The sequence below is a fragment of the Leptopilina heterotoma genome, unplaced genomic scaffold (genome assembly GCF_015476425.1).
Source record: "Leptopilina heterotoma isolate Lh14 unplaced genomic scaffold, ASM1547642v1 Lhet_180, whole genome shotgun sequence".
Lineage (NCBI taxonomy): Eukaryota > Metazoa > Arthropoda > Insecta > Hymenoptera > Figitidae > Leptopilina > Leptopilina heterotoma.
Genome location: NW_025110897.1, coordinates 1,367,581 through 1,395,003, shown reverse-complemented (window position 1 = coordinate 1,395,003; position 27,423 = coordinate 1,367,581). Strand labels below are relative to the sequence as shown.

Here is a 27,423-nt window from a genome sequence, read left to right as displayed (position 1 = left end):
TGAAAATCGTGACTGTACATAACCTTTTAAAACTGATTTAACACATCAGGCCCTTTTTGGGACTTTTTGGAAAATCTTCTCTACATTATAAGGTCTTAAGTTTAGTTTAAAGCGTCAAATCGCTTGAGCGGGTTTACCTCAGTCTCCTCTATTAATCTAGCAATTTCCCTTATTTGGATAACTTGATATTTAAATGGTACAAAACATTAATTATCCAAGTAACACGTAACACCAATATAACATCACTGTAGTAATGTTACATGTACTATTATAATGACATATTTTTAGAAATTGTTAATATGAGTTGGTACTGACCAAATCATATAAACGATTTTTCAAAAAGTTCCACCGTAAATAGTTTATTTATTTTTAAGGGAAAAGAGGAACTACCTTAAATAAACATTGTTTTAATTTCGTTACAAGTTGTTTTTTATTTAAATCAAATTTCGTCGTAATCTATACAATTATTACTGAAGTTTATTAGTTTACATCGCCATCGTGGTTTTCTGAAATAAACATAAAATTTTTAATTTAATTAAATTGTATGTTTTTACTATATTACATTAGTGTCTCGTTGATAACTCGGCTGATGAATTTGTTGTTTCCACGATATTATTCAACATATCTTTATTTGAATTTGAAATGTTAAATATAATTCATTTAGAATTATTTTAATATTTAGTTAGTAACTCTTAAGTTAAATTGATTAAAAAAACTAATAATATTGAAAATTGCAATTACAACTCCATCTCTTGTGGATGATGTGTCTACATGTTTTGAAAAAGTGGCCCAAACAAGAAGACATCTTAACCTTATATTCGCAAAAATTCTTACTTTAGGGTCGCTGATCACGATTCTGAAGTCAGATTTTCATAATACATAATGGTTTATCCAATATGTCAGACAAAAATTTGGCAAAATTTTAAATGTCGATAGATTTGACTAAAACTTTTTATTCAAATAAGGTAATGGCTCAGGGGCGTAGTAAATTATTGCAATTTATTTAAAAGTGACAAGTCAAAGTAATTTCGGTCCCCGTTCAAAATAATGTACTTGGTATAATATAAGTTTGTACCAAGTTTCATTGTTATGCATTCATTATTGTAGCAAATATGGTAGAATAAGTGATATTGACACTTGAAATTAAATTTTTAAAGTCTTTATTTTATTATTATATCTTTTTCAAATGTACATGTAAAACTTGTTTGTAAATCAAGTCATAAAATGTATACTATATTGATAAGCTAAATTTGAAAGTATTAAATCTTTTCGTATTTAATACGTAATTATTCAAATATTTTTTAATAATCGTCCTCCATATTGGATCCTCTATATTGAATTTAGAAAACCTAACATCGGATTCCTAATCAGGGACTCCAAAAACACCAAATTAACAATCCAATGAATTTTTAAATGTTAGAATTTTCGCTGATTGAGAATTTTAATTACAAATGAAGGTTTCGAATTTATCAGCAATTAGTAATATCTGTTAGAAGTCAATTAAACTCTTTGGTTTAGAGTTAGGTGTTTTTTATATAATAATTCTTTCGATATGGTTGTCGATAAATAATTATTAACTTAAATTAGTTTTTCTCTGCAAAAATATGCTACGTGAACGAATGCACTGTGCATCTGTGAGGACTTGAACCCTAGTTCATAGCTGCCTGTTGCATCTAAACTTTATTATCGTTGTCTAGCTCTAACCTCTAGGAGCTCAACATGCAAAAGAGACACTTTTTAAAATATATTTTTTGTCTTGTCCCATAAATTTTTATAAAAAGTAAAAGTTTAGCAGGTTAACATTATTGGTCTAATTTATATAACTGTCTTGGACTCAAAATGAGTCTGTTATCAACTCTGGTAGGTTTTACTCTACTCTCATGTGTAAAAAGATGCAGCCAGGAGTAAAAGAAAAAATCTGTCCGCGCAAGCGCGGACACATTCTCATCCGCGCTTCGCGCGGGGGCTCGCTTCGCTCGCAAGTTTCAGCGCGCCTCGGGGCGCGCGAATATTGATCGTCGCGCTTCGCGCTCCGTGTGTTGTTGCGCGCTTCGCGCGCAAATGGCTCGCTTCGCTTGCGGCGGTCTGCAATTGTTGTGCATTATTTGTGTTCTTGTTCTTGTTTCCTATTATATGTTTCGTAAAACATTTTTTTTCTTAAAGTTACTACGACTTTAAGGATTACATTCTCATCACATGTTTTTGTTTGCTGATGATTGCGAGATAAAGTGGATTTAAATGTATATTTTTGGTCTTGATGATTTAAATTGTGAAGTTATTTTTAATTATACTAACTCTTAGTAGAAATATTATTTGCAGAAGCAGATAAAATATTCTTAAAGTATTAGTATCAAGGTTTTTGTGTAGTGTAGACCGGAGCGTAATGGCTAACTTTTCACTCTTTGTTGATTTACACGGACATTTTTGTTTTAATTAAGTGTTTATCTCCTAGAAAAGTTACTCTAGTACCTCAGCTTTCTTTTAAAAAGTCGAACGTCCCTATATTACGCTTACTTTTTTTCTACAATGAACGTACACTTCGTCGGTATCGTAGGTATTGCTCTTTCCCGTGTAGAAATTTGTCGTGGCCTTCCTAGAAATAGACTACAGCTAGATAGCATTTGTCGTGGAAAATTATTCTGAATAAACTGTCCTGGCCCCGAAATGTTAATGTACAGTTTTCCCCTTTATTTTCTTCGCTATGAAGACAGTCTAGAATCTGGCTAAAATTTGTCTAGGATACTGAATTGAAAATTCAGTACAAGTTCGTATAGCAGGTTGTCCAAGAATTAGCTGGGCACTGTCTAGGACGCTGACTTAAGAATTTAGTACAAGTTCGTGGAGAAGGTGGCTCTGAGAGTCTACTAAGCTAGCAGACGAAATCAGTTCTTGACGTAGTGCTTGATGAAAAGAAACCAAGAGTCTACAATTGTAACTTATCTTGTTGTGAAGATAAAATCAAATTTATAAATCTAGTGAAAAGTTTTCAGTTTTCCATTTTTGAACAGGGACAGTGTACAAGTTTAAATATATTACAGCGAATAAAAGATTTATTAGAAAAACGACATGTGATGTCATCATTAACGTTCCCCGACGTTTTTCCTAATCCATTTTTCCTAATGATATATTCCTAACAACTGTTTTTCCTAATATAACCTTTTTCCTAAAACAATTTTCCTAATGTCATTTTCCTAATTCAATTTTCCTAATAATATTTTCCTAAAGTATATATTTCCTAACAATATAATTTTGTCTAGTGTAATGAATGTAGTCCATTAAGACATTCGATTGTTTTTAGACAACAAATTTCGTGTCATTTAAACCAACCTGACAAATTATATGTGTTCAAAGTTTATCGAAACTCAAAATTAAATTATAAAAGTTAAAAGTTTATCAAAATTAATAGTTAAAATCAACAACAATATGGAAGCTGATATGAAAATTGTTGGGAAAAAATTGATTCTGGATGGTTACATTTATTACCGAGCAAATGTTGTGAAAGGTCGCTCGTACTGGGAGTGTAAGAAAGTAAAGTTGGGAGAATGTTCTGCAAGAGCCATTACAAGATTCAATGGAGATGAATTAGTATTAATTAAAGGTACAATTTCACACTTTTTTCAACGTTCTTGCGTAACTTAAGTTGCCTATTGCAGGCTATGACAAATCCCCTCACAGTAATCATCTTCCCAATCGGGAAGAAGCTGAGGCGGAGGTAAAGAAAGATGGAATAAAGAGGGCTGCCGAAGAATGTCTCGAATTACCGCTGGCTGCGATTCTTCGACGTGAACTTGCTGACGTTCCAGATGGAGTGTTGAGTCAATTGCCCGAGCGCGAAAATTTAAAAAAATCTATTAGACAACGACGTAAAAAAAATTTCCCCACAAATCCAACATCCTTAGAGCACAACTTCCTGGAGAAGAACCCCGTGTAATCGCGACACCTCTTGTTTATGCATTACTATCATCAAAAGGAGAAAGTCAATACGAAACCGTTCTTCGTGCTATCATTGACGTTGCTAAAGAATTTGGAATTCACCATTGTATGCCGCAAAAGCTTATGACGGATTTTGAAAAGGGAATTTTAAATGCGTGCGAAACAGTTTTCCCAGCAGTTCCTTTATCCGCTTGTTTTTTCCATCTAAGGCAATCGATGTATCGCAAGGCCCAGAGCGAAGGGTTGCAAGAGGCATATAATAACTCGGAAGGTCGAACACTGAAATTACATACGCATATGATATTATCACTTGCATTCTTACCACCAGACGTCGTGACGAAAGTTTTTGACCTTCTCGTAGAAAAAGTTCAAGATGACTTGCTTCCTGTCACGGACTACTTCGAAGAGTATTACATTCGCGGTCGCCGCGCAAGAGGTAGACGAAAGGCCATTCCCCCTCGCTTCCCTATTCCTTTGTGGAACCAATATCATGCCACTTTGAGCGGCGCCCAAAGAACCAATAATTGTAGCGAGGGATGGCATAACCGATTCCATCTCCTGTTAGGAAAAAATCATCCGGATTTATATTCCTTACTCAACAATTTTCAATCGGAGCAAACTGATTTGGAAGTTATGTGTAGAGAATTGAGTTTGGGGAAGAAAGTGTCAGCAGGTCCAAAAAGAAAATGGTTAGAAACCCAAAAAAGACTACGCCGTATTGTTGACGATTACGAAACTTATAAGGAGGAAAATAGAATTTTCAAATATCTCGAAACTTTGCCTCACACTATTGTTATCTAAATTTCATTACTAATAACCGAAACAATAAAGCAGCATTTCAGAACTTTGCTCACTTTCATTTTGAATTTAAATAATTTGGAACTTAGAAAAAATTAATAGCTTTAGGAAAAAATTAATAGCATTAGGAAATTTAGATTAGGAAAAAAGTATTAGGAATTTGCTTTTTCGGAAACAGTACTTTAGGAAAAACAGATTAGGAAAATAGGTAGGGAATCCATCATTAATAGTCTAGATTGTTTTTTATATTATAATGTTCATAATAAGTAATAAAACTTTGGTAATTTTAAGTAAATTTTTTGTGATTGCAACAAATATAATATACAATTAATTTTATTATCGGTATACAAGTACGAATCTTTATAGTGAATGTGTTTGTGTTTTAAAGAAAAAATCCAATGTAGCAAAATATGTTACAATTAATTTCAAAAATAATTGTAAGAGGAATTGTGATAATAACAAATACTTTTGTATTACTGTTTTGTTTGTTTAAAAGTTAAACAAACAAAAGAGTAAAGTTGAAAAATATTGTTCTATTATTTATAAACCTAACAATTATTCCCAGTATGTAGAAACTGCTTATTTTAAATATCCAGGAACTGGCTAGAAATGATTTATTTTACTAGACAAGGACTAGACAAAATAACTACAAAATCTTGACGTTGCTAGCGTTACATCCCTCGTTCAAGCCTGTCCATTTTTCCCATCTAGTTGCTAGATTGAATCTAGCGCAACTGGACAGTTTCTCATACACTTCCACGATAAATTTCTACACGGGTTATACATAGCGTGTTGCATTAGCCAACACGCCCTAGGGGTACTTAGGAAATATTATGTAATTTTTATCAATACAGTAAGTGTGAATCAAAAATCTAAAATTGACCCTCAAAAAATGTTTCAAGCTTAAAACGCGATTTTAGTTTCTTTTCTAAAGTTATTTTAAAAAAATTAGAACGAAAAAATGAAAATTTTGAAAAGTTACTTTCATATGTGAAATACAGATTTTCTACTATATTTCTTACAATAGTGATTGAATAATAAATAACACAGGCACACAAAAAAAAAAGTTTCGTGGCCGAGACACTACAGTAGTATATTCCCATGTATTTTTGGCCGCTGAATCCGAATCTGAAGTCCGAATGCTCAAATTGGTTCTTTTTTTTGAGTTATACTCAAAAAACGACTCAAAACACGAATTTGAACCAAAAAAATTAAAAAATTTTTTTGTGAGACATGACAATAGCATATTTCCATGTATTTTTTCCCCGCTAAATCCGGATTCGAAGTCAGAATTGACAGATGTGCTCAAAATTTTGAGCTAAACTCAAAAAACGACTCAAAAAACCGAATTAAAATGACGAAAATGAAAAATTTTTTCTGTGACACTGCAAAAGTATATTCCTATGTATTTTTTCATGCTGAATCCGAATTCGAAGTCAAAATTGACAGATTTGCTCAAAATTTTGAGATAAACTCAAAAAACCACTCAAAAAAGACTCAAAAATCCGAATTAAGATGAAAAAATTTTTTATGACACTACACTACTATATTCCCATGTACTTTCTCCCGCTGAATCCGTATTCGCAGTCAGAATTGACAGATTTTTTCAAAATTTTGAGATAAGCTCAAAGAACTGATAAAAAAGCGATTTAAAATAAAGAAATGGCAATTTTTTGCTATGACACTACATTACAGTATTTCTATATATTTTTACACTCGGATCTCGCATTTGAAGTCAGAATTATTCTAATGGCTCAAAATTTTGAGACACACAAGAAAATCTGTTAAGTTACAAAAATTAAAGTCAAGAAACTCTACTTTTCTTGCTAGTACACTACATTAGTATATTCTCATGTTTTTACATCTGCTTCTAAATTCAAAGTTAAAATTATTAAATTGGCTCAAAATTTTAAGTTAAATCCAAAAATGCTCAAAATTTAATTTAATGCAAAAGAGTTCATTTTTTTGGTATTCGGTAGTGTATTCTCATGAATTTTATATACGCTGAATACAAATTCGAAGTTAGAATTATCAGAATGACATAAAATTTTTTAGAACTCAAACCCTGGTTACAGGTACAAGCATGCATGTTTTTGAGTACTTTTAATGAAATCCAAAATTTTGAGCCACTTTGAAAATTCTGACTTTGGAATCACAGTGAAAAAATACATGGGAATACACTAGTGTAGTGTCATAGCAAAAAATTTCCTTTATTCATATTAAATTACATTTTTATCAGTTTTTTGAGTATATCTCAAAATTTTGAGCAAATCAGTCATAAATCTGTCAATTCTGACTTTAAATGCGAGATTCGATATGGAAATACTGTAATGTAGTGTCATAGCAAAAAATTTCAATTTCTTTATTTTAAATCGCTTTTTTTCAGTTCTTTGAGCTTATCTCAAAATTTTGAGCAAATCTGTCAATTCTGACTGCGAATTCGGATTCAGCGGGAAAAAGTACATGGGAATATAGTAGTGTAGTGTCATAAAAAATTTTTTTCATCTTAATTCGGTTTTTTGAGTCTTTTTTTGAGTGGTTTTTTGAGTTTATCTCAAAATTCTGAGCAAATCTGTCAATTTTGACTTCGAATTCGGATTCAGCATGCAAAAATATATAGGAATATACTTTTGCAATGTCACAGAAAAAATTTTTCATTTTCATCATTTTAATTCGGTTTTTTGAGTCGTTTTATGAGTTTAGCTCATAATTTTGAGCACATCTGTCAATTCTGACTTCGAATCCGGATTCAGCGGGAAAAAATACATGGAAATATGCTATTGTCATGTCACAAAAAAATTTTTTAATTTTTTTGGTTCAAATTCGTGTTTTGAGTCGTTTTTTGAGTATAACTCAAAAAAAAGAACCAATTTGAGCATTCGGACTTCAGATTCGGATTCAGCGGCCAAAAATACATGGGAATATACTATTGTAGTGTCTCGGCCACGACACATTTTTTTTTGTGTGCCTGTGTAATCAAACTTTGTAGAAACTTGCAATACATCAAGTTGTCTTTGGAGTGAAATCATTTCGATTTACGATTTTTAAATAAATTACAATTATTCATTACGCCCCTTAGCCATTATGTCCCGTTTCCCCTATATACGTGATTTGTAAATATATATCAAGTGTATGATTAAAAACATGTAAATCCGGATACAGTGATTGTGATATTTACCCATCGTTTTAACAAGCAAAAGTAAAACACCTCCACTAAGCTGAGACAAAAAGTCAAAAATTCGAAAAAAGTTTTTGAAAAAATTAAGTTTTTCAAAAGTTATCGTCGGACAGACAGACAGACAGACGTAATCGACAGACCATGTTTCTTGGATTCAGGGCACCTCAAAACGCAAAGATTTCATAAAATTAGCAAATAGTATATTAAGCAACAAGGTACCGTAAAGGCAGCCTTTAAGTCCCGTGTAACTTACGATATTTTTTATTCCAATGGCACAAAAGTGGCGATTTAAGATAGCAGACGACAGGGAGTAAAACTCATTCACTTGTTCGACTTCTATGAAAATGGCGGCATTTTTTTTCCATGAGCAAAAATAACGCATGGGACTAGCTGTTTTTTTTGCCCATGGGAAAAAAGGTCGCCATTTTCATTCAACCTGAGGTATAAAAAGTCAATTTTTCATCAAATCTAATACCTCCTCATGTGATTAGAATGTAAAAAACCATTTCCAACAAGATAGGACCAAAAATTAAAATGTAAAAAAGGGTCAGACCAGCCAAACTGCATTAAAAAAATTTCATTGATTTTCTAAAATGTTAAAACTTTTATGAATATATTTTAGTTATAACATTTTAGAAAATCAATAAAAAATTTTTAACCCAGTTGAGCTAGCCTGACCCAAAAACTTAAAAAAAAATTAATTTTCTATGAAAAAATGTTGTAGAGAAAAGTTGTTTGTATTTGTCTAATCTAAAGTAATATAAAGTTAAAAATAATGAAATTTGAAAAAATTGAATTTTTAAAATTTTGAAACTACTGTAGTTTGCGTAGTTTTCGACGAAAATAGCTGGCTAACGAACTCGACCTGTATTTTAACACTAACTTTGTGCATGCAAAGTTGCAAGTTGATGCAATAAGTTTTTCAAGAGTTATCGTAGGGACACCATTGTGTCTACAGACAGACAGACACGATGACAGACATATAGACAGACACTTTTTTAGACCATGTTTTTCGGACTCAGGGGACCCCAAAACGTTGAGATTTCATAAAATTAGCGAAAGTCAATTTTCGACCAAAACTAATACTTTCTCATATGATGAGAATGTAAAAAGTGAGAATATCTTTTCCTACGACTTTTAGTTTATTTAACTAATTTATTAGAGGGGTAAATTTGCATGATTCATATTGATGTAACAGGGCATCTTGTATCAAGTCTAAAATGTAAACCAGGTCAATTTTAGTCAGACAGAATCAGTAAGCACTTACGAATGTTGTAGCTGATTATTACTTGAGAACCTCTGGTTATGTAAGTTTGAAATTGAAATTTTAATCCCTTTCTTGCAGTACTGATCACTTTCTCTAATTGTAGTGAAAATTTTTTTTAAACTTTATATAATTTCTAGAAAAAACCGGAAACTACAAACAAGTGTCTTTTTTGCATGTGCAGCTTTTAGAGGTAAGAGCTGGATAACAACAATTAAGTTTAGATCGTGGCTAACGGAAGTACAAGATAAACGGATTGCTATTTAAACATCAACTTTATAAACAGCAACTCCTGGTGGTTAAATGTCTAATTATTACCAGTTTAAGAATTTGAAGTTTTTCATACTTTTACCTTGTTTAATAGTTATTTCTGGCTTTCGCTAAAACATTTTCAATTGACATTAAGCATTTTTTGTGTGTAAAAGTTTTCGACACTCGTGCTTTATCCTTTACAAATTCTGTAAAAAAGCAAATTTTATATTCAGTTAAAAAAAATTAAGTATTAAAAGACGCTGAACGTTAAATCTAAAAACGTTGTTAATCCAATATTTTGTTGTACATTTATTCTATTCAATTTCAAAGTCTCTTAAAGGAAAAGTAATCCATTATAGGACTATGGGTATAAAAAGTAAATTTAATGCATCAGAGTGTAATCTTTGTGATGGGCATTGCACTTATTGACAATGTAGTTCTCTATTTAATAACAGTTTGCCGCATTCTTTTCTTTAAATACTGATATATTATGCACTATTTATCTGTGAAACACCATTTTTAAGATATATTCAAAGGATGAGTATTTTATTGGTTGTCGTTATTTTAAAAAATTTATTACAAAACTAAATATAAGTATTTTAAGCATTCCAAACTACAATAATCACATCTTTAAAACAATGAAACAATAGTATATTAAGCAACAACCCAGTGGGCAAAAACCATTATTGTTTTAAAAACGTTCCAAAAACGTTTTTAGAACGTTTCATGGCTGCAAAATAATGTTCCAAAAACTTTCCATTAATTTTAAAACGTTTTAGAATCATATAACGTTTTTGGGACATTATTTAGCAGACATGAAACGTTTTAAAGACGTTTTTGGAACGTTTTTAAAACAATGATGGTTTTTTGCCCACTGGGAAGGGTATAAAGACAGCCATTTGTTTACGGTGATTTTTGTGACGCTCGTTTTGGCCTTGGGGCGCCCTTGACTTCCACTCGTGTCACAAAAATCATCGTAAACAAATTGGTTGTCTTTATTCCCATGTTGCTGACGATGTTTTTTATTCATAATGCACAAAAGTGTCGATTTCAGATAGCAGATGACAGGGAGTAAAAGTCATTAACTTGTTCGACTTGTATGAAAATGGCGGTCGTTTTCTTCTATGGTCAAGAATAACGCATGGGAACAGCTGATTTTATTGCCCATGAGAGAACACTGCCGCCATTTTCATACAAGTCGAACCCAGTAAGAAAAAAGTATTGAGTGGAGCGTTTAGGAATTGAGTGAAGCTCTAAGCCAATACGGATTCGAGTAAAACCCGTATTGGGATGTTTGACTCAATCTTTTTTTAATAATACATTGTCAATCTTAACTATTTGAAATCTATCGAAAAGATAACTTTTAAAGAATAAGCAGATTAGATTGTCAGACACACCCAAAGATTTAAGTTCATTTATTAAGATAAGTAACTTATAAAAATTCTAAGATTTGTTATAGTCGATCTGTTTTGGACAAATCCATGCTACTCTTCGATTAGCACATTTGAAACAGAAGAAAATAGTGAATAAAATACATAAAATTTTCAAATATTTTTGGGATAGCACTAAGTATTGGAATTGGACTATAATTTATTAGAATTAGAAAAATGTAATTTTTCTTTCTGTGGAACTCACCGTAGATAGCATTGCTGAGATTGCCTGGTACTGGTTCATATAGACCCGAGCCACTGAGAGTAAACAATATCATATTCTCTTTACCTAGTAAATTTTCCAATAACTCTTGAATCAATTTATTTAAAGCAACATTGGAATATTTATTCAACTTGTTAAATTCCTCTTTTTTTATCCAAATCTGTGATTCAGGCACTAATTCAATCTATAAATTATAAATATTTTAAGATATTTATACAATAAGTATTTTTAATTATAATTATACCTATACTGTATTAATCATCATTTATTGCTATGTAGTGAGTTTAAAAAATGGAATCTCCGTTGTATTAATAATAATTTTTCTATTAGGATGCATTAACTTCCAGTACACTTAATGTCAATTACCAATTTTTTACCATTATCCCAGTGGGCAAAAAACCATCATTGTTTTAAGAACGTCCCAAAAACGTTATATGGTTCTAAAACGTTTTAAAAGTAATAGAACGTTTTTGGAACATTATTTTGCAGCCATGAAACGTTCTAAAAACGTTTTTGGAACGTCTTTAAAACAATGATGGTTTTTTCCCCACTGGGATATTCCTTCTTCATTTTAAATCAATACAACAGTTAAAGAGAAAAACAAAATGGAAGGCAAAGAGATTTAGAAGTTATTGGGTTGTTATTAGATTATCGTTGACAATTTAATATTTCTCTTTAGAAAAATGTTGTTAAATAATTATTCAGTTAATAATGGAAGAAAAAGTATTTACCTTCCCTTCTTCTTCTTCTTGATAAGGGAATCTTTCTGGTTTCTGCAAATGATTAACAAATATTTGTTTGTTGAGATCACTTGAAATAAATGATTTTTAAAATATTGCAGTACTTAATGTTTACAAATATTATTTTAAATATTATTATCATATACCTCACATATATAGCTTTCTATGTCAAATTGTTTTCTCGTCTTTGAACCTACACATTTATGTCATTGAAAAATTTTAAATTATTATTTGGTATGGTTTTATATTTATAATTATAAAACTTTGATGTATTGCAAACATATTGCCAACAAAATTTTTTAAAAATATTATTATTTAGATTAATTTTATACACATTTTTTATTTATTAAATATTTTAATACTCAACAGTACTTTTGTGATAAATTTTGTTGAAAATATAAGATTTAGGGTGATTGTGTGTATTACTGCGAGTGCTCCATTTACTACGAATTTCATGTAAAATATTAAGATAAAACTTTATTTGACAAATAATGCATTATAATATATCTCTAAAATAAAACTTTAATTTATACACGGAAAAATATTTGGGTCAGTGACTGTACTTACGATGCATCGGTTAACCCTATCTAAAAATTTTACTATTCAATTTAGTTCTAGGGCTGCGCACAAGACGATATGAGACGAGACTTTATATAGTCTCGTCTCGGCCTCGCAAAAATAAGAATTTGTACGTCTCGTCTCGGTGTCGTCTCGGTCTCGTCAAGCTTAATATCGTCTCGGTCTCGCTTTCATAATTGTCGTCTCGTCTATTTTCAAAAAATGGTCTGAAAAATAAAACATTGTATAATTATAAAGAATATAATTGTTCATTTATTTAAAATTTACAAGTCATCTTATATAGATTTCAACTTCAAATTTGACATTGAATATAACAAATAATTTTAAAGTTATACAGCGTCTAAAATATTTTTGAACTCGGATTTTGACCAGGAATGTAGACAAAGTAAAGCTTGAATAGATTTGTCACTCATACAGCTTCTTAATTGAGTAACGATCAAACCAGCAAGAGAGAACAATCTCTCTACTGGTACCGAGGTTGCTGGTATAGATAGCAAATCTTTCGCCATTTTGGATAGTGTTGAAAATGATTTTTCTTTGGCTTTCCACCACTCTAAAATGTTCTGATTCCTATCAGCTCTTTTTAGAGACAAATATTCAGCCAACTCATCATTCCATTTCTGAGGAACATTTTGAAAAATTAAATTTAAGTCGATATTTGAGAATTCAAATTGACTTTCGCTGTTGTTTTATGCTTTTTTGTGCCATTGTCTTCGTCATCGCTTTCCGAATTGTTACAATAATCATTTCTATACATGTCTTAAAAAAATGTAATTGAAGCTTCTTTCAATTCCCTGCCCCACCTTGGCGAATCGAAGGTATCTACTTTGTGACGAGGGTCTAAAACAAAAGCAGCACAATAAACCCAATTTGTTTTTTTGGTAGTGTTTAACAATCTTATCTCGAGCTGCTTGAAAAGATTTTATTAAAATTTCGTCGACTTTAGTTCTGTCGATTTTGTCATTTAAAGCAAACATCATACCCTCGATTCGATCAAGTATCATATTAAATGCAATTATGGCTAATAGCAATGTCGTAAATTTTTCTCCTCCTAGAATTAGAGAAACATTCTCAAAATCTTTCAAAAAAGAATGGATTTGAGTCAATAATGACCATTCATCTTTAGAGAGTTCATATTTGTCAACTTTATCGTTTTCACACCATAATAATTGCAATGCCTTTTTCATTTTTAACCCGGTGATTATCATATTATCAGTACTGTTCCAACGAGTGCTCACGTTTAATACTGGTTTGTAATATTTTATTCCAGCTGCATCACAGAAACTTTTTAGAACTCTTTGAAGTTGCTCGGATTTTTTGACTTTTTTAAAGGTGATTCTTTATTTTTCAATTGCTGTTTGAGGATTTAAATCACTGTCGAACTCAAGATTGTCTTCATCTAATTCTTCATCTGAAAATTCTTCCTTTTTATTTTCGTTCAATTTAAGTCCAGACTCATCTTGCGAAGCTTCTTCCTCCTTCACATCCTCATTGTCGAGATATGATTCTACTTTGATTAATTTGAGCGCATCCTGCGCACCGAGATTCATGATATGCGCAAAGTATTTGAAATGTTGATTAACGTGGTCGAAAGAGTAACCTTTATTGTTCATCAGAATTTTAAGTTCTTCCATAAAGGTTGTATTAGCGGCGGCGTTGTCAACAGTTATCCCTTGTAGTCTTTCCTGCAGCTTTTACTTTTCGAGACAATTAAAAAAGACTTTCGCAATTGCTTTTCCAGTATGAGAACCTTGCGCAGGAACAAAATCAACAGCCATTGAATGTAGATTCCAGTCATCCCCGACAAAATGTACAGTTATACCGTAATATGATTTTCCATTGAAACTACACGGAGAAAAATTCTTTCGTAATGATTACAATAGTCTATATTACAGCTCGGATATGTGACCACTTTTTGTAATGATTACGAAAACTATGTAATTTATTAAGAATTTAGTAGGAGCGATTACTATCGTTACTTTAATGAATCCAAACACTGTATTAATCGTGTTGAAATTTATTTTTTGGAATCATTAATAGTTTAGATGTACAGGTTCAGAAAGGGTACTGTAGGCATTCACGCAGAGACTTGTTATAATTGTATTAATTATTGAGAACGAAGTGATTTTTTCACATTTAAAGTGTATAAGTCTTTCTCGCAAGCGGTGAACTTTCATAGCAGTTATTATATAAGGAAGTTTAAGTCATGTATAAATATGTGTAAATAGCGATCGTTACTATGTTATGCGTTTAGTATTTAAGTTAGATTTATTTACTATAACGGGTGTCTTACTATTGTTGTTAATATTTGAGAGATTATTATTAATATTATTACTCCAAATGAGGTTATTTTATTTTATTAATTTATTTTTATTTACTTCCGAATCAACAAACTAAATAAAAACACACGTTACTTTGTTGTTTGAATTTATGCCCGAACGCCAGAGATATTTTATGGAAAAATATTCAAACCTAATATTTAAATTAATGTTATGCTAGCTCAATCTTTTCAAAGAGAGCGCGGGGTAAGAGAAATCACCAGTTAATGTTTAAATTTTGATTTAATAATAATAAATTACAGGTCCAGACGGGACCTGTTCAAATTACAGAAATGTCGTGAAACAAAGAAATTTGACATTTATTAATTTTGATCGATATTCACAGGGAAACAACACATTATTACTCTTGAGACTCACCGGAGATACGCCGACGTCCCCTCATTGTTCCTCGGCTCATCTTATTAGGAGGTTTACACACAATATGAATTTTTAATTTAATTTTTATTATAAAAAAAGGTCTACTGCGACCTGTCACAAAGACGCCAAAATGAGAATGAATTAAATGGCCGACGGGGACGCCGAAGCAGACGCGCGTCTCTGCTTCGTGGTGAGTCTCACGCGCACTTGATACAAAGATTTTCGGTAGGTAATCGTTGCGCGACAGTAAGTAATTCATGTCATTTATCGACCGTCGAAAAAGAGTTCATGAAAGTTCGTTTAGTCTCCGCGAGGGGCACTGCGCGACGACGTCCGGTTCGCAAGATGGCTGCAGCCAGTGTTTTGACAGTTGATGTCCTCGTCGATGGACTTTCGCCTTTTTGTCACTTCGTATGACCCGTAATGATAACAAGTAAACACATTACTTGTTGTAATACGAAGCAATCTCTCGGCAGTGATCCCGAAGATTGAAAATCCGGATCTCGCGATGATAGTTGACATGAAAATGAAAAACCGAGTATCACCCTCTTATGTTTACAGAAATTGTGTTGACCAGCGATCTGACGGTTCGCATAATTTCAGGTTTAAATAACAATATTTTAAGAGAAACTAAATTTTACAGTAGTGGAAAAATTTAAAGTAAGTTTTCTCAGAAGGAGAAAATGATTGTTGATTCTCAGTTTGACGTGAATCAATAAAATTTAAAGTCCAATAAATAATAATTTAAAGTCTATTATTTAAGGAATATTAATTTGTACGCGGCAAATAAAATGCCGCGTTACAGTACTTAGGGTTTAGTGAAATTGTCTAGTTTAATAATATAATTAATCTTGAAGTGGGTAGTCTTGGAAGAGTGAAATTAATGTGCAATACATGATTAGAAGTCATGAATTACAAAAAAATTTTATTTTAGTTGAAAATTTTCTTTTTTAACTTTACAACAGTCATTTGTAATCATAAATATAGCAATAGTAGTCTTTACGAAGAACTATAGTAAAATAATAAGGAAAGGCAGCCGCGGTCACCTTATTTTACAATAGTCCTGTTGTAAAGACTACTACAGACTGTATCACTGATTCCCTTAGATTGCTGCAAATGTGAACAGAATCCAAGATTTCCTTTTAACGTAGACTATTGTAATCAGTCACATAGACTTTGTGGATTATCTATTCTATAAATTTATTCAATTCTAGTTTTCAAAAAAGTAATCTTACCGGTAAACACATGTCACTAATTTTTTGTTGACCAGATTCTGGAACTGATGACTTCCCAGTGGGCACAGGGACGTCTAAAAGACGTCTTAAAGACGTCCCTTTTTGTCCGCGGACGATTCGGGAACAATGATGGCAATGTCTCTGAGTCATCAAAAAGACAACTAAAAGACGTTCTATGTCTGGTCCAACAGACGTCCAAAAGACGTCTAAAAGACATAAGAAAGGACGTCTAAAGTACGTTTAAAAGACGTCTTTTGGACGTCTAAAAGACATAAAAGGGACGTCTAAAAGACGTCTTTAAGACGTATTTTGGACGTCCTTTTTACATTCCTTCAGATCTTAAATAAACATTTCTTTTATAACATTTTCTAAGTTGAAATTCAGTAATATTGTATTAAATTTATTTTAAGTTTAATTTTATTTTTTCTAACATGTGGAGAAATAATGAAAAAATTCCTACGCAGCTGGGATCGAACGCGGATAACTTGGGCTTGAAACACTGCGCCTTAAGCACCTCAGCCGTTCAAGACAGATATGAACCTCTACAAAGTTAACGATCTCACTTGTCAATGAAATGAATTCAACTTAGAAAAATTCCAATCACTTTTACATTGATTAGTTTCTAAGTCTAAGTTGAACTTAGAAAATAATATTTTCTATTTATGAAAATTTTTCTATTTTCAAATGTTGAATGAAAACGACGTCTTTTAGACATCTTAAAGACATCTAATGGCCAAGACATAGAACATGTATAGCGGACGTCTTTTTGTACAAGTCCAAAAGACGTCCGCAAAAAGACATCTTTAGGACGTCTTTTGAACAAGAGCGCCCACTGGGTTAACACCGAAAATAGTTCCATAAATTTTTAAATGTGCTGATGCGAGATGTTTCTTCATTCCTGAAGTGTTTCCACCAGTTCGTTTGATACGAGTTACAATATTTGATTTTTGGCATGCTAGACATACTGCTACTTGTTTGTTTTCGTGAATTTCATACAGAAAATGGGCTGAAGATTTAGAATTTGTTCTTTTTCCACTTGGTGTATCCACATTTTCTACTTTTTCTGATTGTTTATCTCCAGTAACAACTGTAGCAGGCAGAAGATCGTTCACACCTCACTTTTCCCGTTGAAAAATCCCTGCCAGATTTGGATTTACTATATGTCCACTTTTAAAGTGGACAAATGGTAGACATATAGTAGATATACGGTTAAAGTAGAAATAAACTATTTAGAAGGTGTTTGATAGCAAAAGGAAGTATTGATAATGTAAAATGGATATTTAGAGATTCGATTTAATCAAAAATTGAAATAAATAAATATCTAAATAATTAATAATTACTTGAAATTCCTGACAGATTCGATAAACATAAATGCATAGGTGGTTAGACTTTAAATAGTAGCAAAAAGTTCGTCAAAATGATGTGTAAATATAGTAAACATTGAAAAAAATTGCTTTCTTTGATTTAAGAGATATTACTAATAAAACGAATAAAACATATCTTTTACTTTTAAAAAACGTTTTTATAAAACAATGTGATCAAAAATTAGAAATTTAGCAAAACTTTTTCGATTATTAAAATATAAATGAATTTATTTAAATAAATATTATTCAAAGCTAAAAATCAGTATTTTACTTAGAAAAATACATTTGAATAAAAATTTTTTAAACAATTTCATGTAAAAAATAAATAACATGAACAATTAATTTTGATTGAAAATTAATGATCATTATATTTAGTAGAATATACAAAATAAAAAAGCAAAAAACAAATTGAAATAATGCTACAATCAATTATACTAAGAAAGATAAAATAGACAATATTTTTCCGTTTTTCTAAAATAATTAGAAAATTTACTTTTCAGACCAATTAAAATGAGATTCTAACTCCTCCTACTTTAAGAAAGCAATTTTTTTATTCGTTGGTTCAACTGTACAAAAAGGGAGAAAATATTTAATTTTTAAAAAGTTACATTTAGTCCTAACTCATTAAGAAAAAAAAACTTCTGGCCAATAAAAATAAGTTCCTCCTATTTTCAAAATGTAATTTTTTATTTGTTTGTTGAGTTAAAGAAAATGGAGAAAGTAATTAATATTTGAAAAATAACACATATATTACCAACCCCCAAAGAAAAAATGGATTATGTAGACCAATAAAAATAATAAACAACCTCCTCCCATTTTCAAAATCAATTTTTCTATTTGTTGGTTGAGTTAAACAAAATAGAGAAAAAATTAATATTTAAAAAATAAATCATATAATTCCAACCCCCCAAAAAAAATTGATGATTTAGACCAATTAAAATAAAATTTAAACTCCTCCTTCTTAAAGTAGAAGGAGTTAGAATCTCATTTTAATTGGTCTGAAAAGTAAATTTTCTAATTATTTTAGAAAAACGGGAAAAAATTGTCTATTTTATCTTTCTTAGTATAATTGATTGTAGCATTATTTCTGTTTGTTTTCTGCTTTTTTATTTTTTATATTCTACTAAATATAATAATCATTAATTTTCAATCAAAATTAATTGTTCATGTTATTTAAAATATTATTATTAATATATTATATTATATTATATTATTATATTATATTATATAATATTATTATTATATTATTATTATATTATTATTATTATTATATTTTATTATTATTATATTATTATATTATTATTATTATATTATATTTTTATTATATTATATTATATTATATTATTATTATTTTATTATTATTATTATTATTTTAATTGTTTAAAAAATTTTTATTCAAATGTATTTTTCTAAGTAAAATACTGATTTTTAGCTTTGAATAATATTTATTTAAATAAATTCATTTATTTTAATAATTGAAAAAGTTTTGCTAAATTTCTAATTTTTGATCACATTGTTTTAAAAAAACGTTTTTTAAAAGTAAAAGATATGATTTATTAGTAATATCTCTTAAATCAAAGAAAGCAATTTTTTTCAATGTTTACTATATTTACACATCATTTTGAAACTTCGCGCGTTTATCCAAATCAGTTCCTTTCGTTCCGCTGTTCAGAATATGATCGTAGTGAATCGTAGTCTGCTACAAGTATCACGCATGTTACCAATACATTGACAGGTCTCACAGTTCGCATTTTTATCAATAATATTTGAACAATTTACGATTGAATTCAACTTAAATAATGGATAAATCGACTGTAGAATAGTTAATTTATTAATTGAGCTTTTTCTAACATTTTTAGTTTTTTTGACGAACTTTTTTCTACTATTTAAAGTCTAACCACCTATGCATTTATGTTTTGAGAAATGGGGATATTGAATCAGTCGCAAAATATCGTTCCATTTTCGATATTTTTAGTAAGTGTTGATGAACGTGTAGAATCAACGTTACCGAGATGTAGTATTTTATAGGTCTCGGCGAGAGTCTCGTCAAGATTTTCTTTTAGCGTGGTCTCGTCTCGATCTTGTATCGGAAAATTTTTAGTCGTATCGTCTCGGTATTGTCTCGCTTTTCGAGACAATACCGAGACGAGACCGAGACTGGTCTCGATCTCATGCGCAGCCCTAGATAGTTCATAGTAATGCACGCGTATTATTGGGAACAATTGTAGTAAAACACGCGTAATATTATAAGCAAATTCGTAGTTCTGGGAATGGGGAATTGGTTTCAGTGGGTCGATCGATTGTAAGTAACTTTAAGTGTTTAAACGTTTAATGTTAATAAACAATCATAAAAAGGAAAATGCACTTAATTAAATTTATCGAGAACCCGTAGTTCTTTCAACGTCAAACAAATCCACACTTAAAAATAAATGTGAGGATTTACCAACTTGACAAATCAGCAATTAACGTCCTATTAATTAAATTATCATCACCTAAGCTCGGGACGTGACAGTGAAATTGGGAGTAAAGTGAACATGAGGAAAGGTGAAAGTGAGGGTGAATTAAAAGCCAGAGTGAAACTGAAGTGAAAGTAAATATGACAGTGAAAGTGAAGTGAACGTGTGGGTGATGTCAGAGTAGAGTAGTAGTGAAATGTAGGAGAAAGAAGTTAAGTGTGAAAATGAGAATGAGAGTGAATTTACAAAATAATAGTAGAGGTTAAATGTCTAATTGTTACTAGTTTAAGATTTTTAAGTTAATTCATGTTTTTACCTGGTTCAAAATTACTTCTTGATTTCATTAATGCTTTACCAATTGCCTTTAAGCAGCTTTCGTAAGTAAAAGTTTTCGACACTCGTGCTTTATCCTTCACAAATTCTGTAAAAAGGCAAATTTTATATTCAGTTAAGAAAATAGAGTTTTTAAAGACGCTAAAAATAAAATTTAAAAACGTGGTTAGCCCAATTTTGTTAAGGAGGTTGTTTACAGGTATGCAGACCTTTAAAAAAATATTGAATTGACATTAAATAATTTTTTAAAATTATTGTTACTTGTATCTTCTGGAAGAACAAATATCAATTTTCAAGAAAAAAATTTGAATCTTACAAAAATTGTTTATTAAGTCATTTTGCATACGATCAAAGTTTTCTTCATATTAAAAGGATAAACTTTTTAAAAACTGTTTCGATTTAAGTCAATGATGGCTTATTTTTTTCAGAAAATGGTTCTATATAACTTGACCGCTCAGATTTATAAACAAGTTCATCGTTTTGAAAATATGCTTATTTGTTTAAAGAAGATTTTTTAAATTAAATCACTTTTTTTAAACAAATAAGCATATTTTCAAAACAGTGTATTTGTTTATAAATCTGAGCGGTCAAGTTATAGAGAATCATTTTCTGAAGAAAATAAGCCATCACTGACTTAAATCGAATCAGTTTTTAAAAAGTTTAACCTTTTAATATGAAGAAAAGTTTGATCATATGAAAAATAACTAAATAAACAATTTTTGTAAGTTTTAAATCTTTTTCTTGAAATTTGATATTTTTTCTTACAGAAGATAGGAATAACAATAATATTAAAAAATTCTTTATTGTCAATTCAATATTTTTTCTGAATGTCTGCATACCTATAAACAAACTCCTTAACCATTTATTCTATTCGATTTTAAAGTCTCTTAAAGGAAAAGTAATCCATTATGTGTATAAAGAGTAAATTTGATGCATAAAATTATGAGCATTGCAATTATTGACAATGTATATGTCTATTTAATACAAGTTTGCAATATTCTTTTCTTAAAAAATCTAAAATATTATGCCCTATTCATCTGTGAAACTCCTCTTTTAATGATAGATCGTCCAACGTCCTTCCGGCAGGACGAAAAAGACTCAGGTTAGTCCCTCCGAAACCACTAAAGAAAACTAACATGGATTCAGATAAATAAAAAATTATATATATCATTGGAAAGGTAACGAAACAAGCTTTCAGCGCATATTAATATCGAGCTTGTAAGTTCAAAACTAAGGGCTGGGTAGTTTGAAGAAGTTAAATTTTCCAAAAATTCACATAATTTTTAGTCACAGAATGACGAAGCCCGGTCCTGCCGGCAGGACGCTTTTCGCTTTATTTAAGATAATGCCTAGGCCAGGTTTATAAATTTAAAGACTCGATATTTACATTATTTGAAAGCTTCTTTCATTACCTTTCCAACGATATATTTAGTTTTATATTTATCTGCTTCCATATTAATTTTATAGAGCAATTTCGAAGGGACTCGCGCCTGAGTCTATACTCAGATATACTGAACAATATTAAAAATGATTTTTTTTAATTAAACAATTAGGTTTCATTGTTTAAACGTTTCTGAAGAGAAGCAGACTTGTCCGGTCAAAAAATATTGATTTTTGGGGATTTTACATTAAATTTACGAAAGAATGATTTTTCACTGTTTAGAAACATAGAAGTTTGAAGGCTTTGAAAAATGATTTAATATTATTATTTTAAAAAGTCAAAAATATGGATTTTTTCGTCTTTTCGTCTACTTTAATCCCAAAGAGTGCCAGAAAAGAAAAGTTGAATTCCCTTTTTTTAAAAGCCTTTTTTTCGGAACGTCCTTCCGGCAGGATGGGCGCTTGGACGATTTATCATTAAGATATATATACAAAGAATAAGTATTTTATTGGTTGTAGTTATTTAAAAAAATTTATTGTTATAAAATTGAATATATAAGCAGTTTTAACAACGGATAGCTTGGATACTTTAGTTTAATTTTAGTCACGAATAGCGTAACAAAATAAATACAGGGACCTTTTATTTGTCAGCACGAAAGCTTAATTTAAGGACATTTAAGTTTTGATTCCTACACCAAAACTAAATTATTTTTTCGTGTTTATTTTGTTTCGAAGCCATCCCTGGCTCTTAATATTCCAAACTACAACAATCACTTTTTTAAAACAATGAAATGTTAGAGATTTTAATGAGATATTTGAATATCGTGGGTTATGAGTTCGCGTGCGCTGTGTGAATGAAATAGAGGGCGTTGTATTTTTGCCGGGAGCGTTGCTCGTTGTAAATTATAAAAATGTAATTTTTTCTTTCTCTGGAACACACCGTAAATAGCATTGCTGAGATTGTCTGGTACTGGTTCATATAGACCGATTCCGTTGAGAGTAAAAAATATAATATTCTCTTTACCAAGTAAATTTTCCAACAACTGTTGGATCAATTTATTTAATGCAACATTCGTATACTTATTCAACTTGTCAAATTCTTCTTTTTTTATCCAAATCTTTGATTCAGGCACTAATTCAATCTATAAATTATAAATATTTTAAGATATTCATACAATAAGTGTCATTATAATTAAATATTCAGTTAACAATGAAAGAAAAAGTAGGTACCTTCCCTTCTTCTTCTTCTTGATACGGGAATCTTTCTGGTTTCTGCAAATGATTAACAAATATTTGTTTCTTGAAAACACTTAAAATTAACAATTTTAAAAATATTGCAATACTTATTGTTTACAAATATTATTTTAAACATTATTGTCATGTACCTCACATATATAGCTTTCTATGTCAAATTGTTTTCTCGTCTTTGAACCTACACATTTATGTCATTAAAAAATTTTAAATTATTATCTGGTATGGTTTTATATTTATAATTATAAAACTTCGATGTATTGCAAATATATTGCCAACAAAATTTTTCGAAAATATTATTATTTAGATTAATTTTATACAGATTTCTTTTTCGTTAAATATCTCGATGCTGAACTGTACACAGGTCTCCCTAGGATTAGGGTACAAAAGTTCCAATCGAAAAGTTCCAAGAAAAAATTCCCAAAATGAAAAGATCCAAAATTTATTTTTCCACAGTACAAAAGTTCCAAAGCCTAAAATGTCCAAAATATAAATTTACCTAAGTATGAAATTTCCAAAATAAAAAGTGTTAAATTGTTAAATAAGTGGAAAGTATTGGAGTTGTTTGAAAAAATAAGGCATCTCCAATATTTCACATTATTTTTTCCATCTAAATGATTGTAATACAGAAATCCTTCGATATGTAAATAATTTTTTTCCGTCTTGTATTAATTCTGCTATAATTAAAATTTACAATTTAATATAATTTCACTGTTCACTATTTTATAATTTAAATAAAATTTTTAATTTCACTAATTAACAATTTAATATAATTTTATTGTTTACTATTTTTTAATTTGAATAAAATTTTTAGTTTCACAACATAATTTTAGAATGAGCACACGTCGAATGACAATTTATGAAAATAACAACGATAATAACTGAAAGTTTCCTAACTTGAAGTTGCACTTTGAAATTTGAAAAATAAAAAAACAATGTTTGGAAAAACGACTATTGGAAAAATAATAGATTCTTTGGTAAAAATGGCCTTTGGAAAAATAATACTTTGGAAAAAACGTCATTTGGGAAAATAATAATTTGGATCCTCCGGAATTGGAACTTTTGACTCCATAACCTCCTCAGAGGTGTGTAGGTTATTCTAAAATTTACCGCTACAAACTTGATGGGGAGTTGTTCCAAATGACTTCCAGATTCGAATTTTTCAAACCGATAAATCGTACCTGATCCTCTTTTCGAATTATCTCTTATACAGATAGTCGGAAACTTGAAAAATTTATTATCTTAATGTGGAAGCTTTGATTCAGAAGAGTACTGCTTTTTTGTTATTGAAAATGAATGCGCGTGAGACTCACCGTCGACTATTTAATTCATTCTCAATTTGGCGTTCGTAAAAGTGACAAATCACATTAGACATTTTCTTTAAAACTAATTTTAATAAAGTAATCTTGTGTTTTTCTCCTGCGAAGATGAGTCAAGGGACAATGTGGGGACGTCGGTGTGTTGTTTCACCATCCTTTTTTATGGAAAATCTTGGTTTTTGAAGATGATGGAGAATGAATAAAATACGAATGAGATACGAAAACAGAAAATAAAAACTCATAAGAAAAAATAATTAATTAACCCTCTTTCCTTCACTTCGAGGAAGGGGAAGGTTCAGGTTAATCGTATTGTCGATTTTGGTTCGAACCCTTTCTGTCTCATCATAAAGAGAAAGAAAGTTTTTCATAATCGTATCGCCCTTTCTTGACTTTGAGCCTTTGTTTATCCCATCGCGTAATAAACAAAGGTCTCTACAATGTTTATTACCACTCATACCTGAATATCCTTTATAATAATCAAAACTAAGTACAAAAATTTACAATTTAATATTACTTATCGCTTAGGGCTGTCCAGTAGGCGTATCTTTGGTGAGTCTCAAAATTAATAAATGGTGTTATTTCCTAAGGAATTTTGATCGTAATAAAATGTGTTTCATTTAGCTTCGTTTTACGACATTTCTGTACATTTTGAACAGGTCCCGTCTGGACCTGTAATTTTTTTGTTTATTAAACAAACATTAAATCTAACTGGTGATTTTATCTTACCCTGCGCTCTGCTTGAAAAGACTGAGTTAGCATATTTAATAATCAAAATTAATCGGTTTGAATATTTATCCAAAAATATCACTGGCGTCGGACAATGAATTAAAACAACAAAATTAGCGTGTGTTTTGAATGAAATTACTTGATAAAAAGTAAAATTAATTGAATATTCTCCATAAAATAAATATATTATTGATAAAATAAATTTTAGTTAACAATTCTATAACTAAGCGAGAATTTCGCATCTTAAAAAAGAATAATTTATATATGTGGACGTTCGCATGAAAAGGGACCACTTTGTCGGTTCTAGATTCGGAGATAATCGCAATTCACTAATTTTGAAAAAAAATATCGAAACATTTTTAATTCTTTTTTTAAATCTATACAGGGTCACACACGCCGAATCATGCATTTTTCATTAATTTACCCAATGGGAAGTAAACGATTGGTTCAATAATGGGCCATGCTTAGGGAACTCCGTTCCATTATTGGAACATTAATGGCAACCATCATTGGATCACCAATGGCTTAAACTTGGGATGATCACGCTACTGCTAATGATCGGTAGCCAAGCATCGGGCCAATATTAGTTGCCAAGGAATTGCCAAGGAAACAAAATCGATTTTCAAAAGCTTGATTTTTTATTGGCAGCCAACAAAAAACCAAGGTTTTGAAAATTTATTTTTTGAATTATTAATTAAAATTTATTTAAAAAAAATATATTTTTTTAAAATATTTTTTTAATTAATTGAACATATAAATTTAATTTTTCACCTCTGGTAAAACAGAGGTGAAAGACTGATAAAAATTCCCTCACCGTATGTCTCACAGTGGAGGGATGCCTGTGAACAATTGATACCTTTCACCTTTGTTTTAACAGAGGTGAAAAATTAAATTAATATTTTCTATTAATTAAAAAAATTTTTTTTTTAAATATGGGACATTCCACGTCAACACGGACAGAGCTCTAAACAAAAATTGCTTTGATGGATTTAAACGTTCTAGAGCTTAAAAGATTTCTACGTTCATGTACTTTAAGATACCAATGGGCGTTTTTTGCAAAATTCCATTTCCGATGCCAATAGAACTGTCAAAAGTCAAAAGGTCCAAAAATCTCAAAATACTTTTATGAATTAAAAGCAAAAAACGAGGTAAATTATTCTGTAACTCATTCTTTATCAGTTTTTAGGGTTCCCGAATATAAATCTAAAGTTTTTTTTAAAAAAATCCAAAATGGCGAATTCAATATGTCGGACAAAATTCAAATTTGATCAGATTCGATGAAAACTTGTTACTTGGGGGTTTTTAGGGTCGCTGATTACGAATCTGAAGTCACTTTTTAAAAATTAAAAATGGCGGATCCAATATGGCGGAAAAAATTTTCAAATTTGATCCGATTCCCTTAAAACGTGTTACTCGGGGGCTTTTGGGGTCGCAGATTATGAATATGAAGTTACTTTGTAGAAATTGAAAATGGCGGATCAAATTTTTTAATTTGATCAGATTTAATTAAAAAGTGTTACTCGGTGGTTTTTAGCGTATCTGATTATGAATTTGAAGTCTCAAACACAAAGTAACTTCATATTCATAATCTGTGACCCCAAAAGCCCCCGAGTAACACGTTTTAAGGGAATCGGATCAAATTTGAAAATTTTTTCCGCCATATTGGATCCGCCATTTTAAATTTTTAAAAAGTGACTTCAGATTCGTAATCAGCGTCCCTAAAAACCCCCGAGTAACAAGTTTTCATCGAATCTGATCAAATTTGAATTTTGTCCGCCATATTGAATTCGCCATTTTGGATTTTTTAAAAAAAAACTTTAGATTTATATTCGGGAACCCTAAAAACTTATAAAGAATGAGTTACAGAATAATTTACCTCGTTTTTTGCTTTTAATTCATAAAAGTATTTTGAGATTTTTGGACCTTTTGACTTTTGACAGTTCTATTGGCATCGGAAATGGAATTTTGCAAAAACGCCCATCGGCATCTTAAAGTACATGAACGTAGAAATCTTTTAAGCCCTAGAACGTTTAAATCCATCAAAGCAATTTTTGTTTAGAGCTCTGTCCGTGTTGACGTGGAATGTCCCATATATATTTTTGTAAAATATTTTTTTTTTAAATAAATTTTAATTAATAATTAAAAAAAATAAATTTTCAAACCCTTGGTTTTTTGTTGGCTACCAATAAAAAATTAAGCTTTTGAAAATCGATTTTGTTTCCATGGCAATTCCTTGGAAACTAATATTGGCTCGATGCTTGGCTAC

General features: G+C 30.3%; 2 protein-coding genes across 13 annotated transcripts in view; both read right to left on the bottom strand.

Annotated features, from left to right (window-relative positions):
• LOC122500030 overlaps positions 1–27,423 on the bottom strand; it is a 212,524-nt gene that overhangs the window by 37,354 nt on the left and 147,747 nt on the right. The window lies entirely within an intron of this gene.
• Positions 412–27,423, bottom strand: part of LOC122500031 — a 55,893-nt gene continuing 28,881 nt past the window's right edge. For both annotated transcript variants that reach the window (XM_043608726.1, XM_043608727.1), the window contains exons 15-23: positions 23,247–23,293; positions 23,092–23,133; positions 22,802–23,003; positions 20,465–20,569; positions 11,965–12,011; positions 11,810–11,851; positions 11,061–11,262; positions 9,526–9,631; positions 412–506 (exon numbers count right to left, since the gene is read on the bottom strand). In XM_043608726.1, the coding sequence (XP_043464661.1) occupies positions 9,531–9,631; positions 11,061–11,262; positions 11,810–11,851; positions 11,965–12,011; positions 20,465–20,569; positions 22,802–23,003; positions 23,092–23,133; positions 23,247–23,293 (788 nt within the window). In that variant the 3' untranslated portion in view covers positions 412–506; positions 9,526–9,530. The remainder of the gene's footprint in view (positions 507–9,525; positions 9,632–11,060; positions 11,263–11,809; positions 11,852–11,964; positions 12,012–20,464; positions 20,570–22,801; positions 23,004–23,091; positions 23,134–23,246; positions 23,294–27,423) is intronic.